General features: G+C 44.3%; 1 protein-coding gene across 13 annotated transcripts in view; it reads right to left on the bottom strand.

The window, feature by feature from the left end:
* FHOD3 (formin homology 2 domain containing 3) overlaps positions 1 to 16319 on the bottom strand; it is a 546814-nt gene that overhangs the window by 34478 nt on the left and 496017 nt on the right. For 5 of the 13 annotated variants that reach the window (XM_055080572.1, XM_028480604.2, XM_055080575.1 and 2 more), the window contains one exon: positions 8846 to 9444. The exons of 7 other annotated variants lie outside the window; for them this stretch is intronic. In XM_055080572.1, coding sequence (XP_054936547.1) covers positions 9362 to 9444 — 83 coding nt within the window. In that variant the 3' untranslated portion in view covers positions 8846 to 9361. Of the gene's footprint in view, positions 1 to 8845; positions 9445 to 16319 lie in introns of those variants that run through there. One more of the 13 variants, XM_055080578.1, reaches the window with a different exon arrangement.

The following is a 16319-nucleotide window of genomic DNA, read 5'->3' as shown; positions in this document are numbered from 1 at the left end:
ATTCCTGTGCTCCCCAATTGTGGACATGCATCAGTGTCACTGGAATTGTGTGTAGAAAATAAGATGCGTAGATCCCACTCCAGACCTACTAAATCAAAATTGCAAGGAAAGATTCCAAGCATCAGGGCTTTTATTCAACCACAATGATGACAGTAATGCTCACTGACTCTGAAACTTTCTACTTAATGGGTCTGGGTGGTTTTGCTTTCATTGCAGAAGAAGAACTCAAAATGTTTTTAATCTAGTGAAGCATATACAATGACTGGAACAGACAAACCAAGGGACCTTTTAGTTTCTGTATGAAATACATCCATTTTTAAAACTTTTTATTATGGAGAATTTTAAACATTTACAAAGATAGAATAGTATAATGAATCCCCATGTATCCATCACCCAGTTTCAACAATTATCAGCTTATGACCAATCATATTTTATCTATACCCCTGTTCCTTATCCCTCTAATTTTAATTTTTAAATAATTCCATTTTGTCTGTTGATTTTAAGTTATACTTCTTTGCATTATATTTTAGCAGTTGCTCTAGAGATTACAATATGTATTCCTAACTTTTTTTCTGTTCAACACAGTAGCCACTTATATATACATAGGGTCCCTGGTAGCCACATTTGTGTGGTATAAGTCTGCCTCCTTGACTACAGTTGACTGACACTGGGTGAGTACCAATCCAAATTGGGATCTTGTGATTAATTTCCTTCTTTGGCTTAAGCCAGCCCAGACTGGATTCTGTTTTTCCCACCAAGCATTCTCTGGTTAACACATCAGCCTTCATTATGGAGTTACTGTGAAGATTAAATACACAGGTAAGAACTCAAAGTTTAGTCCCTTCTTCCTTTGTAATGTGACTGTAACCTTTCTTTCTAGCCGTTAACCTTCTACATGAGCCACCTGGCTCTGCCTACTGATCCTCTCACTTTGCTTCCTAAATACCAGTGTGGTTCTCCTTCTGTGACTTTATACCTATAGTTTCCTACCTGCCAGTGCTGGCCAGTTGTGCCACGTCTTCCTTCCAAGGTCCAGCTCCAGTCTACCGCCACCTCAAAGCTTCTGAGAAGCTGAGTTCACAAGGAGAGCCCACTCTAGGGGGGAGCGCTTCACGCCTGTACAACTCAGTTAACTTTTGATCATCTTGCCTTGTTTCCTCTGTGTCCTCAATGGTAATTGAGATGGGGGCCTTAATTTACCAGTGCAAGCTATGCTGCTTATTGTGAAACCACATGAAATATTAGTAGATTAAACTTAATTAATTCATAATTTTGTGCTAAATCAGGAGCTGCCACATACTTAAATCCAGGATAGACCAATAGAACAGACTACCAAATAATGAGAAAAAAAGTTGTGAAAATGCTGTTAGTTTAAATGTTCATTTAAATCCTCAAAATGCAACCAGTGCTTTATTTTAGAGGCAGGGCAGCTCAGAGACCACCTCTCTCAGGAGACCCTGTGGTAATGCGGTATGTTGCTGCTATGCCAATGTTTTGGCATCCAAACAGTCTCTCCCAGACTGCCTCTTGCCACTCACTGGCTGTGACTCAGAAATCTTTTATCAGACAATGTCCGTCTATTTGTGGTTTCAGAAGTGGGATCTTTGTGGGCACACATCCTTATGTTTCTATAGCACCCAACACCCAGGCCTTGCCCAATACCCACCTTGGTAGAGGCAGCACTTCAAATAAACGCAGCCATCTAACTGGATGTTTGCCAATATCCAACCAAGTCGTCTCACGTGGATAAACTCATATTGAGAGTAGGCCTCCCAGATGATAAGGGTGAAATGCAGTAGTGAGGACCATGGTGAAAGCAATACAAGAACTAAGTGGTGCTTTGTAAAGCTTTATTACAGGGTGGATTTAGCTGTTGGAGATGTGTTCTTGGCCACGGCGTATATCACCGGGTCACGCATACAGCCTTGATGTGGACTCTGCTGAGGAGAGAGCGCATCCTCTAGGTGGGATATGCAGGGAGAGAAGAGTGCGTATTTGATGGCAGTGAACGTCAATCACAGAATTCTCCACTGAGGACAAGAACTCTCAAGGCTCAGGACACAATGTAGGCAGGCAGTGGACATAGCTTCTTAGACACTGTACTTAAGTTCTTGATAGAACGGCAGTCCAAAGCAATTCTATACACAATTTCACATAAAAACTTCCTTTTTGTAAAATGAATAAACAGCAACAAAGTGCATAAAAGGATGTGATCTCTCAGACCTGTGATATCCAGTACTGTACAGTAGTGACTAACCACAGGTAGCCATTAAACGTAAATAAAATTCTGCTCGTCTCTCTAGTCACATTTCAAGTGTTCCGTAATCATGTATGTCTAGTGGCTACCATATTGGCATAGGGCACATATAGAACATTTCCATCGTCACAGTGCTATTAGGCAGCCCTGTCTTAGACCACGCACGGCTTGTTTTTACATTACAAATCTCAGAATAACTGCTGCAAAGCCCTTTTATAGCATGCTATATTCAACAAAGAACAGGGACATTTACTCAATTTAATATACTTTTGTAAGATACAGCATCCTTCCATACTTTATTTTTACAACCCCTGGCTCACAGGGAAGGCCAGGGATGAGTCAGCATGCCACTGCATACCTTGGAAAAGGGCCCATTTCTCTGGCTGCAGAGTGGCCAGTGTGGGTTCTGGGCTTTGCCCCACATTGTAGCCAAAGGCCCCAAAGCAGCTCAGCCTCTAGGGCTCTGCACAGTCTCCAGCATGGAAAGCTGAGGGAAATGAAGGTGCAAATTTTCTACATCTTAAAGCAGTTCATCTCCTCTGCCCTCCCAGGGAGCAGGTGGGCCTGACTGAGAACACGCTCCCAAGTTCAGAAGTAATCGCTCAAGAAGTGACATTTCTCAAATCACCTTCTCTTCCTCTACAGATCAGTTACCTTTTTCTTCTTTCACAGCATGAAGAGTGGCAAAGAATACCTCGGAGAGCAACCAGAGCAGGGACACAAACAGCCCTCAGAATAGTTCAGGACCAACATAGACACCTCATCCCTCAAGCAAAAGCTGCACAGTGAGGGGCAAACTATTAAGAACAAGATTAAACCTCTGGAAAAAACAGCTTACCTTTACCAAGGCTCCAGTTCCCAACTTTATACTTTTAGACTTTTTTTTTTTTAATGAGGTCATCCCTTGGGAGAGATGGAGATACAGATTGCACTTGAGGATCTCTGTTTTAATCTCTGGTGGTTCCTGAGGCACACCTGCTCCCATAGGTGGCTCTAGACCATGGCCACACAGGTTCTAGACAGAGTGTTGGGATTCTAGAATAGAGGCTTGTTGAACAACTTAATAAGAAAAACTTTTCCTTTAAACATGTGATTCTAAAACAGACTGCTGTGGCCTCAATTACCATCCTCACAAATCATGTTTTTGGCCATTAAAAAAAATGGGAAATCACCTTCAATATTATAATATCAATAATAGGAAAAATTCAATCAAGCACAAGACAAATTTAAAAATTAGTCTTAACAACATTCTTCTATAAACACAAGCTTATAAAGTTTAATTTAATCCAAAGGTAAACTTCCATTTACAGATGTTGATTTAGGAAGTTGTTTAAACTTCTACAACCTTTACAAATTTCAGGACAAGTTCTTCTTCCATAGATAGACAAGTTATTTTTTTATACCACCTACTGACGGGCTGCTAGATTAGAGCCCATTTTCTTCCATTGAGACTGCATATCTGAGGATGGTTTACACTGGGAATGGACTCCTTTATTCCCTTGTCACTTCCAATCTTATGCCTAATCTTCTGAGCCAAGAAGCGCTCTGATGTTGATTGAATTCCTCTAATTCTGTAGCCAGGTCTACCACCAGCTGCTGTGTGCTGAGCTCCAGTCAGTATGCTGACCTAAATCAGCATACCATCAAGGACACCATTTTCTTCTGAGGCTGGATAGAACAGCTACAAAAGCTTCCCCAGGCATCCATCTCTTTCTGTATAGCTACATTTTAGATTCTTATTTGAAACTTGGGGCTTACGAAAATATAATTTTTCCATTGGGTACTCAATTCAAATGTTTTTTGGAAGGGGTGATTGCTTCTGTTTCCTAGCCCACTGCCATGCCCAGAAGTATCTGGCTGTCACCCTGTGGAACCCTCTCCCAGAAAGCAGTGCAGGGTTAAAAGCATTTCTAGGCAGGGTCTCTCTGACGGAAAATGAGCCTTCTGGTTTATTTTCTGAAAGAGCCATAGCCAAGGCCTCTGCTTAGCTAGGCCAACTGAATAGTCCAAGTACTGCCGTGGCCTATCGCAGTCCAAGAAAGCCTGCCGCTGACACAGAGGAACAGAAGGTGTCCTACTTACCTTGTGGTGGATTTAATGCCATATCTTTAATGTGCTGTGCCGATCCTCTGTGGAATATCTTTATTTTCTTCCAGTTTTATTTAGATATAATTGACATATAGCCCTGTATATGTTTAAGGTATACAGCCTAATGATTTGACTTACATACATCATGAAATGATTACACAGTAAGTTTAGTGAACATCCATCCTCTCATATAGATGCAAAATTAAAGAAACAGAAAAAAAGTATTTTTTTCTTGTGATAAGAATTCATAGGATTTACTCTCTTAAGAACTTCATATATAATATACAGCAGTGTTAATTATATTTATCATGTACATTACATCCCTAGTACTTATTTATCTTATCTGGAAGTTTGTACCTTTTGACTGCCTTTATCCAATTCCTCCTCCCCCCACCTGCTGCCTCTGGTAACCACAAATCTGATCTCTTTTTCTAAGAGTTTGTTTTGAAGTATAATTGGCCTATAACACCATGTTAGTTATTTCTTAGTGTACAACATAGTGATTCAATATTTCTATACATTTCAAAATGATCACCACAAATCTAGTTACCATCTGTCACCATACAAAACTATTATGTAATTATTGACTATATTCCCCACACTGTATATTTCATACCTGTGACTCATTTATTTTATAACTGGAAGTTTGTACCTCTTAATTTCTCTCACCTATTTCTCTCCTTCCCCCAACTCCTTCCCCTCTGGCAAACACCTGTTTGTTCTCTGTATCTATGAGTCTGTTTCTGTTTCGTTTGTTCATTTGTTTTCATGTATAGATTTCACATTAAAGTAAAATAATATGGTATTTGTCATTCTCTGTCTAACTTATTTCACTTAGCGTTAATACCCTCTAGGTCCATCCATGTTGTCACAATTGGCAAGATTTCATTTTTTTTATGGCTGAGTAACATTCTATTGTGTGTGTGTGAATATATATATATATATATATATATATATATATATATATACACACACAACATCTTCTTTATTCATTCATCTATTGATGGGAACTTAGGTTGCTTCTATATTTTTAGCTATCGTAAGTAATGCTGCAATAAACATAGGGGTGCATATATCTTTTCTAATTAGTGTTTTTGTTTTCTTCAGATAAATACCCAGAAGTGGAGTTGCTAGATCATATGGTAGTTCTATTTCTAATTTTTTGAGGACCCTATATACTGTTTTCCATAGTGGCTACATCAATTTACATTCCCAGCACAAAGGTTTCCCTTTTCTCCACATTCTCCACAATACTTATTTGTTGTCTTTTTTATAATAGTCATCCTGACAGGTATGAGATGATATCTCATTGTACTTTTGATTTGCACTTGTCTGATGATCAGTGATGTTGAGCATCTTTTCAGGTGCCTATTGACCATTTGTATGTCTTCTTTGGAAAAATGTCTATTCAGGTCCTCTGCCCATTTTTTTAAATTGTTATTTATTTTTGGCCGTGCCATGCAGGTTGTGGGATCTTAGCTCCCCGACCAGGGATCAAACCTGCGCCCCCTGCATTGGAAGCCTGGAGTCCTAACCACTGGACCACCATGGAGGTCCCCTCTGCCCAGTTTTTAATCAGGTTTTTTTTTTTTTATGTTGAGTTGCAGGAGTTCTTTGGATATTTTGGATATTAACCCCTTATCAGGTATATTGTTTGCAAATGTCTTCCCACACTCAGTAGGCGGCCTTTTCATTTTGTTCATAGTTTCTCTCCCTGTGCAAAAGCTTTTTAGTTTGATGTAGTCCCATTTGTTTATTCTGTTTCCCTTGCCTGAGCAAAAAAAAAAAAAAAAAAAAAAAAAAATGTCAAAGAGCATACTGCCTATGTTTTCTTCTAGAAGTTTTATGGTTTCAGGTCTTACATTTAAATCTTTAATCCATTTTGCATTTATTTTTGTGCATGGTGTGAGAGAGTAGTCCAGGTTGATTATTTTGCATGTAGCTGTCCAATTTTCCCAACACTATTAATTTAAAATGCTATATTTTCCCCATTGTATATTCATGCCTCCTTTGTTGTAGATTAATTATGACAATATAAGTGTGGTATTTCTGGGCTCTCTTTTCTGTTCCATTGATCTATGTGTCTGTTTTTGTGCCAGTACCATACTGTTTTGATGACTGTAGCTTTGCAGTATAGTTTGAGATCAGGGAGTGTGATACTTCCAACTTTGTTCTTCTTTCTCATGATTGTTTTAGCTATTCAGTGTCTTTTGTGTTTCCATACAAATTTTAGAATTATTTGTTTTACTGCTGTGAAAAATGCCATTGGTATTTTGATAGGGATTGCAATGAATCTGTAGATTGCCGTGAGTAGTGTAGTTGTTTTAACAGTATTCTTCCAATCCATAAGCATGGTATATCTTTGTGCACCCTCCCCTCCATCCCCAAATCCCTCAATAAGTTATTTTTTAAATAGAAAGAAAAAACCTTAAGACTCCAAAGAAACCAAAACCCAGGCATCTTTAAAGTATTTGCCTTTCTTTACCAGCACTTTTGTAATTTCAACCCAGATTAAGAAATAGACACAAGAATATGTATGGTGGTGACCAGCACAATTAGCAACAGCATCTCACAAGTGTGAATTATCATTCACTTTAATGCTTCTCAAAAGTCTTTTAGAGAAATTTAACTTCTTGAATTAAAAACACTAATAGAGGCAGCCAGAATGAGTGGCGACAAGGAGAGAGGAAGTGAGCGATAGAAAAAAATCCTTCAGATTCACTAAAAACTACTAAACCAATTCCCAATAAAAAGAGACCCGCTTTACCTAGCTGTAACCAAGAAATTAGTTGACCTAGCTTGCTCCCTCTGAGAATTTTTTAATCCCTAAAATAAAATTAACATTAGATTTATTCAGTTACTTCCTTCCAAATGTGACCTTTTATTCTAAAGCAGTAACTCTCAGCAGAACACCAGGGGCCCCCAGAAGGGCATCAAAGTATTTGTTCACTAAATGGTGAAAAAAAAAAAAAATGCATCTTCCTTCTGTTTGCCCATCACAATCCCCAGTGATACAGATATTCCATGTTGATATTCAGTGCCGAGGCTCTCACAAACCACTAAACCACATGCGGAATATTATACGTTATTTAGAACCATAAGGAAATAAACATTGATACCCTATGCACCCTTTTCAATAAAGTGATTAAATAAACTCAATTGTCTGGAATATACAGACCTAACTCTTGTAGGTTCCAGGCTCTCTGGGGGGCTCACATGCATCATGTATTATTTGACAAATGCCCACTTGAAAGTGCTCTCTGTCTCCCCGATAGTGGAGATGCAGAAGATGGGGGGGAAACAGTCACAGAAGCCTGTGGGGTGAATATATTATCTTCAGCTCTTTAGACTACAGGACTGCATCCTGTCTCTAAATCACATCTGCCCAGATTCAGGAATGCACAGTCACAGAGGTTTTGAAAGTGAGGCACAGGGGACTTCCCTGGTGGCACGGTGGTTAAGAATCCGCCTGCCAACGCAGGGCACACGGGTTCGAGCCCTGGTCCGGGAAGATCCCACAGGCCACGGAGCAACTAAGCCTGTGCGCCACAACTACTGAGACTGCGCTCTAGAGCCCACAAGCCACAACTACTGAGCCTGAGTGCCACAACTACTGAAGACCGCATGCCTAGAGCCCGTGCTCCACAACAAGAGAAGCCACCACAATGAGAAGCCCGCGCACCGCAACGAATAGCAGCCCCCGCTCGCTGCAACTAGAGAAAGCCCGCACACAGCAACGAAGACCCGACGCAACCAAAAAATTAATTATTTTTTTTTAAAAAAGGCACAGATAGAATTGGTGACCTGAAGATCTTTTGGCATCGCCCCCATTGACTACCTGCTGCAATTGTTGACCCTTCCCTATTTTCAGAGGCAGAGTTTTTTCACAGGGAGCCATGTGACCCTGGGCTGAGCGTCTCTGTGGAGGGCTTGGTCACCACCTGGGCATCAGGCCCCTCAGCGTGGCTCTGCGGTTGCTGAGAGCTCCTCACAGCGCCTTCCCCTCTAGACACCTGAGCTGCTAATGACCTGCACTTGAGTACCAAGGACAACACTTCTGAAGTTCTCTGCAGGCGAAGCTTTAAATTTTCATTTTGTCTTGGTGACTTAGTAAATTTTTTTGAGAAAATGAATTTTTACATAACAAGCAAGTGAATGAGTTGCAGAGTAGTTCAGATTTTTAAAATGCTACTCTAATTTTTGTTTCTACATCACAAAGGAGCAAAAACAAAGCACACGGGTAAGGCGATACACGTGAGGTTATTGCTAACTTGTACTGCCACAAAGATTGATGCCTAATTAATCTGGAGTTACACAGAGCACATGTCAGTGCTTCTCACTCAATTAACAACAAAAAAAAGGAATCCCAAAGGGCCTGGAGGCCATTCTGAGCCAGGGTCCTTCTGATGAACCCGAGAAAAGGTTTTGCTGATGCAGAAGGAGGCAAGCCTATGGAGCTGTTTTAGAGTCCTGCACCAGGAGAATGAAAATTTCCGGTTATGGCATTAAACTCTATTTATTTAGTATTTGAAACATGGTGTACATTTCTGAATTTGTATAAACATTTAGTACATCTAAAATCCACAACTGGTAAACAATCTGTGCTTTCTTTTGTGTACAATTTCGGAGTTTACATCTGGATATTTTGGTGTTATGGAGAGACCCAGTCTGTGAACCTAATCAAACTGCCTCATGACCATAGTAACTGTGACGGAAGTGATTTGCTCCTTAAAAGGGCTGTTCCTTGCACAGAAAAGGTGTCACACTTTGGAACTACTAAGCCAGGTGTCAAGGAAACAAGAGAAACACAGCTGACATGATGAAGAAAGTCTGTGAAGGGGACTCCAAGGTCCATGTCAGTGCACAGCGGGCTACACAAGTCACTCAGTGACACCTAGGCATGGGTACCCCTTTCAGAACCTTTGGGTGTCAGAGTCTCCTCACCTCCCACCGGAGGGGTTCCTTCCAGCAGGAGCTTGCACTCTGCATGGGCACACACCTTAGGGCACCAGGGGGTCACAGCTGCAGCTCTGAGGTGCCCACCAGGCCCAGGGCCCTGGCTTCTTCCGGAGTCAGGCCGCTCTTCAGGGTCCTCCGCACTGCAGTGGCGCCAGCAGACCAGAGGCGAGAGGACGAGAAGAGAAGGCGGTGTTAGCAACCAGGCACGTGGCAGTCAGGCCACAGGCCTCCTTCCCCCGAGCACTCCCAGAGGAGTCACAGCGCTCACGGACACTTGGCCCCGTCCTACTCCTGCTGAAGTGCCCTGGCTGGCTGGCCGCCAGGGCAGGGAAAATCTAGGGACTGACCTGAAGATGACACAGGCACTGACCTGGAAAGTCAGGCAGATAGGGGACCTCGTAAGAGGGGAGGGGGGCAGGAGAGGCCCATGCTCATGAGGTGTCTGAGAAATGGTGCAAACTACAAAATGCAGGTGGCATGTTGAGAGCTCAGCCTTTCCCAGCATAAGGAGCAGATCAGAGCTGGAAAAGGAATTACTGAGCATAGGAAAATGCAAATTCCAGTGATGCAAATTAGGTAAAATAATCCCGCAAATCTGCAGGGACATACCTCTGTAGAGGCCCCACAGCAAGGCATTAACGGAACCCGGTGCAAGGGGTAACTCAGGATGAGTTCTCTACGAGCATCAGGGTCTTAGTCTCAACTCATCAAAGGGCCTCTACAGAGAATAACCAGTGACTCCTTGTAGACTGGATGCCAAGGAGCAAACTGCCAAACTTCTGAGTGGATTTGGTGGATGTTCTCTGTGAAACACACAAGGCTCAAGAAGGACCAGTGACCTCCCCGCCCTGAGGTTTACAACTGGCAGCTAGAGGCACACTCACATTTAACTGACTTAGAATTGGCTTATGTTTAGCCTGACATTATGGGTTTTCCACTGTTTAGTGTTGATCAAGTTCGATGTCAAAATAAAGGCTGAATAAGGCTGCATGATGAGGCAGCTGCCCCTTCCAAGACTGGTCCTTTCATTTGAAAGGTTCCTAATTACATTTTCCTTAGTTGATAAATTGTATTTGGCCTACTCTGTATGGAAGTCATACAGAGTTTTGGGTGTTCTATTTTCAGAAGAGATGTGTTACAGATCTACCATCTACTGTAAATCCTCAGTCAGCTGGAGTCCCTGAGATCGTCAGGTAAGGCCCTTGATCAGAATGTGGAGAAAGGAAAGTTCACCCTTAGTGTTTTCCCACCTTCCTTGCCAGACCTAATCCCCCGTGCACCCTCTATGACAAGGGGGCCTGTGTCCTCTGAGTCCTCCCCAGAGGTGAGGGTCCCACCTCATGTGTCTGCAGCAACACCCAAATCGATGCCTCCCCTGGGCAAAAGCCCACTTAGCCCATGGACAAAGAATCTGAAAGAGGTAGGCCTCTGGTAGAACAAACAGCAGCTAATATCTACTAATAAATACTTTCTTCTCTCCCAGGAATCAGCACTCTGAACAGGAGCCAACACCCAATCCATCAGTCCGTCAGTCAACAAATACTTCATGGAGAACCTATTGCGCGCTCAGCACTTTAACTCAAAGAATGGACACGCTTAGGGAAGATTCACAGACATTAAGCATGGGTTTATAGACGCACAAAGCTCTGTGCGTCTACACCGCACGCTGCTGTATTTTCAAGCCCAGCTCAGGGCCCTAGAGCCACTCGTCCGCAGCTGCTCCTACACTGGCTAACCCTCCCGCAACCCCGGACCCCTTGGGCTCCAGACTGAGTATTTAACTCATCCAAACAAAATGTTTGGCTCCAGAGCCTTGGCTGGAGGCAGATTGCATTTAACTGAGTAATGGAATTCGTTCTATGGGGCGGCAATAAAAAATACTAGTTTGTTAATACCCTTTATGTTCTTTAAACACTTCTTCAAGTGTTTGTTAAAGAAAGATAAAAATTTTAATGGCAGAAAACAAGATGAACTATTTCTCATCTTTGACAAGGACTGCTGAGACCTCTTTTCCAAGATACAAAATTCTGCCTGAATAAGTCCATGCTGCACTAGGAGGGCATCTTACGTTTCCTTAGCAGCAGGAGGTGGCATGGGCTAGGAACCACAGCTTTGTGCCTTCAGGTGTACACACCTGGCCGAATGACCACAGAAGACTCCACAAACTGGTGGCACTGAAAGATGCCTCTTACAGTTCTGTTCACATGTTTGCTTTAGCCTAGAACTATAGGGTTCAGTTCATGTAAATACTTGAGTAAGGACCCTGGCACCTTACGGAACAGGCAATAATCTGCTAATAGATATGGGCATCGGGCCAGCCTATCTGGGACCAGCTCAGAGAACAGAACAAAGCTTAATGGTGCTGCACCAGCCTTGCTGCCCTCAGCCTCATGGTCTACTCGCAGCTTTGATGCACGAGACCCCTGAGGACCCTCCTGCCCCCTCCAGCCTTGGCTTTTCTCTGCTGTGGGGAAAAGTCAGTATAAGGGAAGGTCCCTTTGCTTGCCAGACGTGTCCCCAAAAGGCAGGTATTCATAGAAAAACCGGCCCCATTTAAGGAGTCCCACTTTCTGTGGGCCTTCATGACAATTCAGATAAATTCTCCCAGAAATACATTAACCCTGAAAAGGACCTTAAAAATTTGAACCCTTCCTTGTTAAAGACTCTTGAAAGAAGGTGTGAAATGAAGGTAATCAGTTGAAATCAGCTTTGTACCCTGATTCAAGTCCTGCATGGAAAGGGCCTCTTACGGTGTCTGTCTGTCCATCTACCTGCTCGTCAGTTAACTCATTCATTCAACAGACGTTACGTGAGCCTCCACCTTGAGCCAAGTGTCCCACCAAGGAGGCCGGGAGCTGACAGGAACACGGAGTGAGGGGAAGGGCGCAGGGCAGCAGACCCTGTCTGCACAGGAGTTGGCTCTCACGCAGAAAGTTTCCAGAAAGCAAAAAAGGGTTGAGGACATATGAGAATGAGAGGGCCAACACGGAGGAGCTGGCAGGATATGGAACTTGCACAACAGAAACAAGCCTTCCATCAAATAGGGCATTCTCAACTAGCACTTCTCAAATGCTGGCAGGCCGGGGGGCGGGGGGGGGCGTGCAGGGGGGAGGGCTGGCTGACATCTGATAAGATAAGATAACGTCCGGGCCCCTCTCCACTGCTCCCCCTTCCTGCTTCCCACTTGAATGCCCTGGCTGCAGCAGAGCTGCTCGCCAGCCTGTCACATGTGACAGCCTCCCCTCCCTGCAGCTGCTTAACAGAGAACAGGCCCTGGAAATGTTTATCCCTGTCTGCCTCACACTCCTTCCATAGACGGCATGGGTCACTTTGCTGGCACCAGCAGCCACTCGATGCCCCAGGCGCTTGGGACAGCTCTCACGATGTCAGCAGCGGGGTCTGACACAGAGGTGCCTCCGCTGTCAACATGCAGCACAGGGGGGTCTGGGGTTCACGGAAAAATCATAAGTTCGTTTTCTCTTACTTTCCCCCCTCCCTTGAATTGAAAAAAATGTTTTGATCCTACAAAGTGCTCCCAGGCAACTCTTTGCTGATGTGAATCTGAGAATAATGGCAGTGGTGGCTGCCATTTCCTGAGCACTACCATGGATTATTTCACCCCATATTTGTGGAAACCCTGTGAGATGGGGACCGTGATCGTCTCCCCAGGGAACAAGCAGCAGCGGCATAGAGAGATCGAGTCTCTGGCCCCCATGTACACAGTAAGGGGAAGAGAAGGATTTGGGCCAGGACGTTTGAATCAGAGCCTGCCCTGGAAACAACTGTGCCCTGACGCGCCTGGCAACACAGGTTCTGACAGTCTTTCATGTTGATGGCAAATGGACAGAGTTTTACTTCCATGTGACGGAAATCCACATGTGTGCTCTTTCACCTTTGGATCACTGACAGATTTTTTTTTTTTTTCAGTTTTTGCACATAATGTCAAGCAATTTGGAAATAAGTTGTGTGTGTGTGTTTTGTTTTGTTTTCTTTGTAATCCTGAAGATCCTAAAAATTGTTCTATCGAGTATACTAAGAGCGCTGTGTCTAGGATGACAGGGGCTCATATCAGAAGTTGAAGGTATCTTACATGTTTGTTTCTTGGGGTTGGGAGGTAACTGGCCCCACTGGTATTCAAATGCTGCTCGTCCATTTGTGCAGCCCTTGTTCCTGGAGGGACTTGTTCGCGACTGGAGAAAAATGGCAGGCCCAGTCCTGCCTCTTTGGACTTAAATACTGGGAATCATTTTAAGGTGTATCATTCTTAGTGATTCGATGTTAGATATTCGGTGGGATTTTCATGGGTTTGGGTTTTTTTGTTTTTTTGGTCAAGGTCAATTATTTAACCATTTGGGTTATTTTTCTTACTTCCACCCTCCGTCATAAAGTCCCATCCATTAAAAGAAGAGGTTTCCCAAATTGACAGCATTCTACAAAATAACTTACTGACTGGTACTTTTCAAAAGCGTCAAGGTCATGAAATGTCCTCCACAGATCAGAGGAGACTAAGGAGACATGACGATAATGCAACGTGGGGCCCTGGGTGGGATCGTGGAACAGAAAGTGGGCATTAGGGGGAAAATGCTGAAATCTGAGTCAAGCCTGCAGCTGAGTTAATTTTTTGATGCTTTGTCCTACAGTGTGCAGGGTGTTAACATGACGGGAAGCTGGGTGAAGGATGTAAGGCAACTCTCTGTGCTATTTTTGTGCCTTTTTTGTTAAGTCTAAAATTCTTTCAAAATCAAAAGCTAAAAAACTAAAACGTGGAATAACAATGACAAGAAGCCAAGGTTCCCAGACCTGGTTGATTTAAACTCAACTTCTTAGACTCAGCCTGGACACAAAGAACCAAGGTCTCTGGGAGAGGCCCCGACAGTGCATTCTAACCTCCCCAGGAGATTCAGATCCCTGACTTAGAACACTGCCATCTGAGTGAGATGCGGGGAAAGGGGGCCCCTCATGAAGGCAACGCCCTTTGTGGTGATAGGGCTGAAGTCTCCGAGTTCTGCCTAACCCGGAACTACGTTCATTCACGCTGAGATGGCTCTCAGCAATACTTAACGGTATCAGGCGCTTTCTACAGCCACTGGTCTGGCCACGGTCTTGGCTGCGCAGTGCCCCTACCCCACTTCCCTCCTACATCTGTGGCTACGTTCACATCCAGTGCTCCTCAATAATCTCTTTGGTTCCTAGGTAAGCACTGAGCAGAAAGCCATCAGTTGGAATGCAAAAGCAGACTGCTTCTTATGAGTCACGTTGTTGGGGAGGACGGGGAGAGGATGGAATCTGGCCTGGGTGGAAAGAAATGAAACAGTTCTCTCCATTGCTTTCTGAGCTCAGAGTTCTCAGAATTATTGCAAGTCCTGGGCGGGACAGAACTGCCTTCCCCCTTTCCAGATGAAGTCTAGCTCTTTAGTGCTTACTGGGGTGTCACAACAATACTAGACACATACAATGCTAACAATCTAGGCTTCCGTGCACAGGGGCAAGCCATTGCACCAGTGTCCTGGGGGTAAAAAGAGAGGGGAAGATGGGTCTGGTCTACAAATTACAGCAGGCCAAGTGAGGTGGACAGTGGTGGACAAGGAGCCAGGTGGGTGATGGTAGCAAAGTGATAAGGGGGCAGGTGTGGTTTCTGTGCACAGGCTCGTGGGTGACTTCCCTGGCAGCTCCTAAACGCTTGCAGGCAGCTTCACATTCCTACCATGTCTGGGACCCTTGGACAGCAGTGTGAAGGGAAGGAGGGTGCTGAGAACCCGTCATAGGTGCCCCGCTTAACCCTCACAACCATCCCGGGAGGCTGGCACGATCGCCCTCATTGTATCGAAGAAGACTGAGGCTCAGTGAGGACAAGCCATTTATACGGGAACAGTCTCCTTGGTTGTATGACTGTGCAAACTCCCAAGCATGGAACGGGATTCCATCTGAACTTGGCAGCAGGGGCAATGAACTACTGTAACTCCCTGCCAGTAAGGTGCACTTTGGCACTTTCCAAAGCACCCTTCCTAGAACCCTCTACTTCGCTCTTAGGCAGGAAAGACAAATTCTCAGATTCCTCTTGTTTACTGATTCTCCCTCTTCTTGAACTTCAACTCTGGGGCAAAAGGGTGCCTGGCATACAGACAGACACAGTGGAGGACACACAGCCAGCCTCCTTTTTCAAAGTGCTAGTTCCCAATCTGGAAGGGAGATTTGTCCGAAAATACAACAACCAGAGAGCCATTCAGGGCAGTGAGAACCTTCCAAGCTCTTACTGCACCACCTGTCTAACCCCAAGGCTTCTACCTAAGCTTCTTTCCACATCAGAGTCCTGGCTACCAGTCTGACCCTGCTCTAGAGCAGGGGGCTGCTTCCACCCCCTTGGGCTTGGGTACAAGGCCCGTACACCCTCGTTTAGGACCTGCCTCCAGGTGACTTGGAGTCTGTTCTGATAGCACCTGCTCTGATTCGGGCCTCATTTCTCTCCCCCATCCACAGACTCTAATTATGCCTCCCAGACCACCGCCGTCAAACCCCTTCACAGTCCCTTTCCTGTGTCCATCCAGCCCTGCCTCCAAGACCTTCCCAATGCAGAGCCAGGCTGCAAATGCCTTCCTTACTTCCCCATCTTCCTTTTCTAGTGACAAGGGCTTGACACCCACCATAGGTTTAAAGTCAGCCCCAGTGAATCTTAGAGCCGCTGTCAGCTCCATCCCCTTCTGGTCACTCTACCCCTGAAGCCTGGAGTGGGCGCTGATGGGGGTGGCACTTCTCCCCAGAGGCACAAACCCTTATGTTGGCCCTCTAAAATGCAGTGACTCTCCACCTGGGTTTAGGGAAAAGATTTTGATTCTCTCTTGGACTTATTCTATTTATCTTCCTGTCATGTGTCCTGTACACATGGGTGGCTGCCCTCAGCTGTCTTTAGAGGAGGAATCAGTCCAGCTTTAATGAGCTTGAAGAATAATTAGGTGCTGAGTAAATAGTAATGATGTTGAGAAGACAAAAATTTGATTGAGAAACTTTGGTCCTTTCC

This window comes from Physeter macrocephalus, chromosome 19 (assembly GCF_002837175.3).
Source record: "Physeter macrocephalus isolate SW-GA chromosome 19, ASM283717v5, whole genome shotgun sequence".
Taxonomy (NCBI): domain Eukaryota; kingdom Metazoa; phylum Chordata; class Mammalia; order Artiodactyla; family Physeteridae; genus Physeter; species Physeter macrocephalus.
The sequence above is the reverse complement of the archived record's forward strand: the minus strand, read 5'-3'. Positions and strand labels throughout refer to the sequence as shown.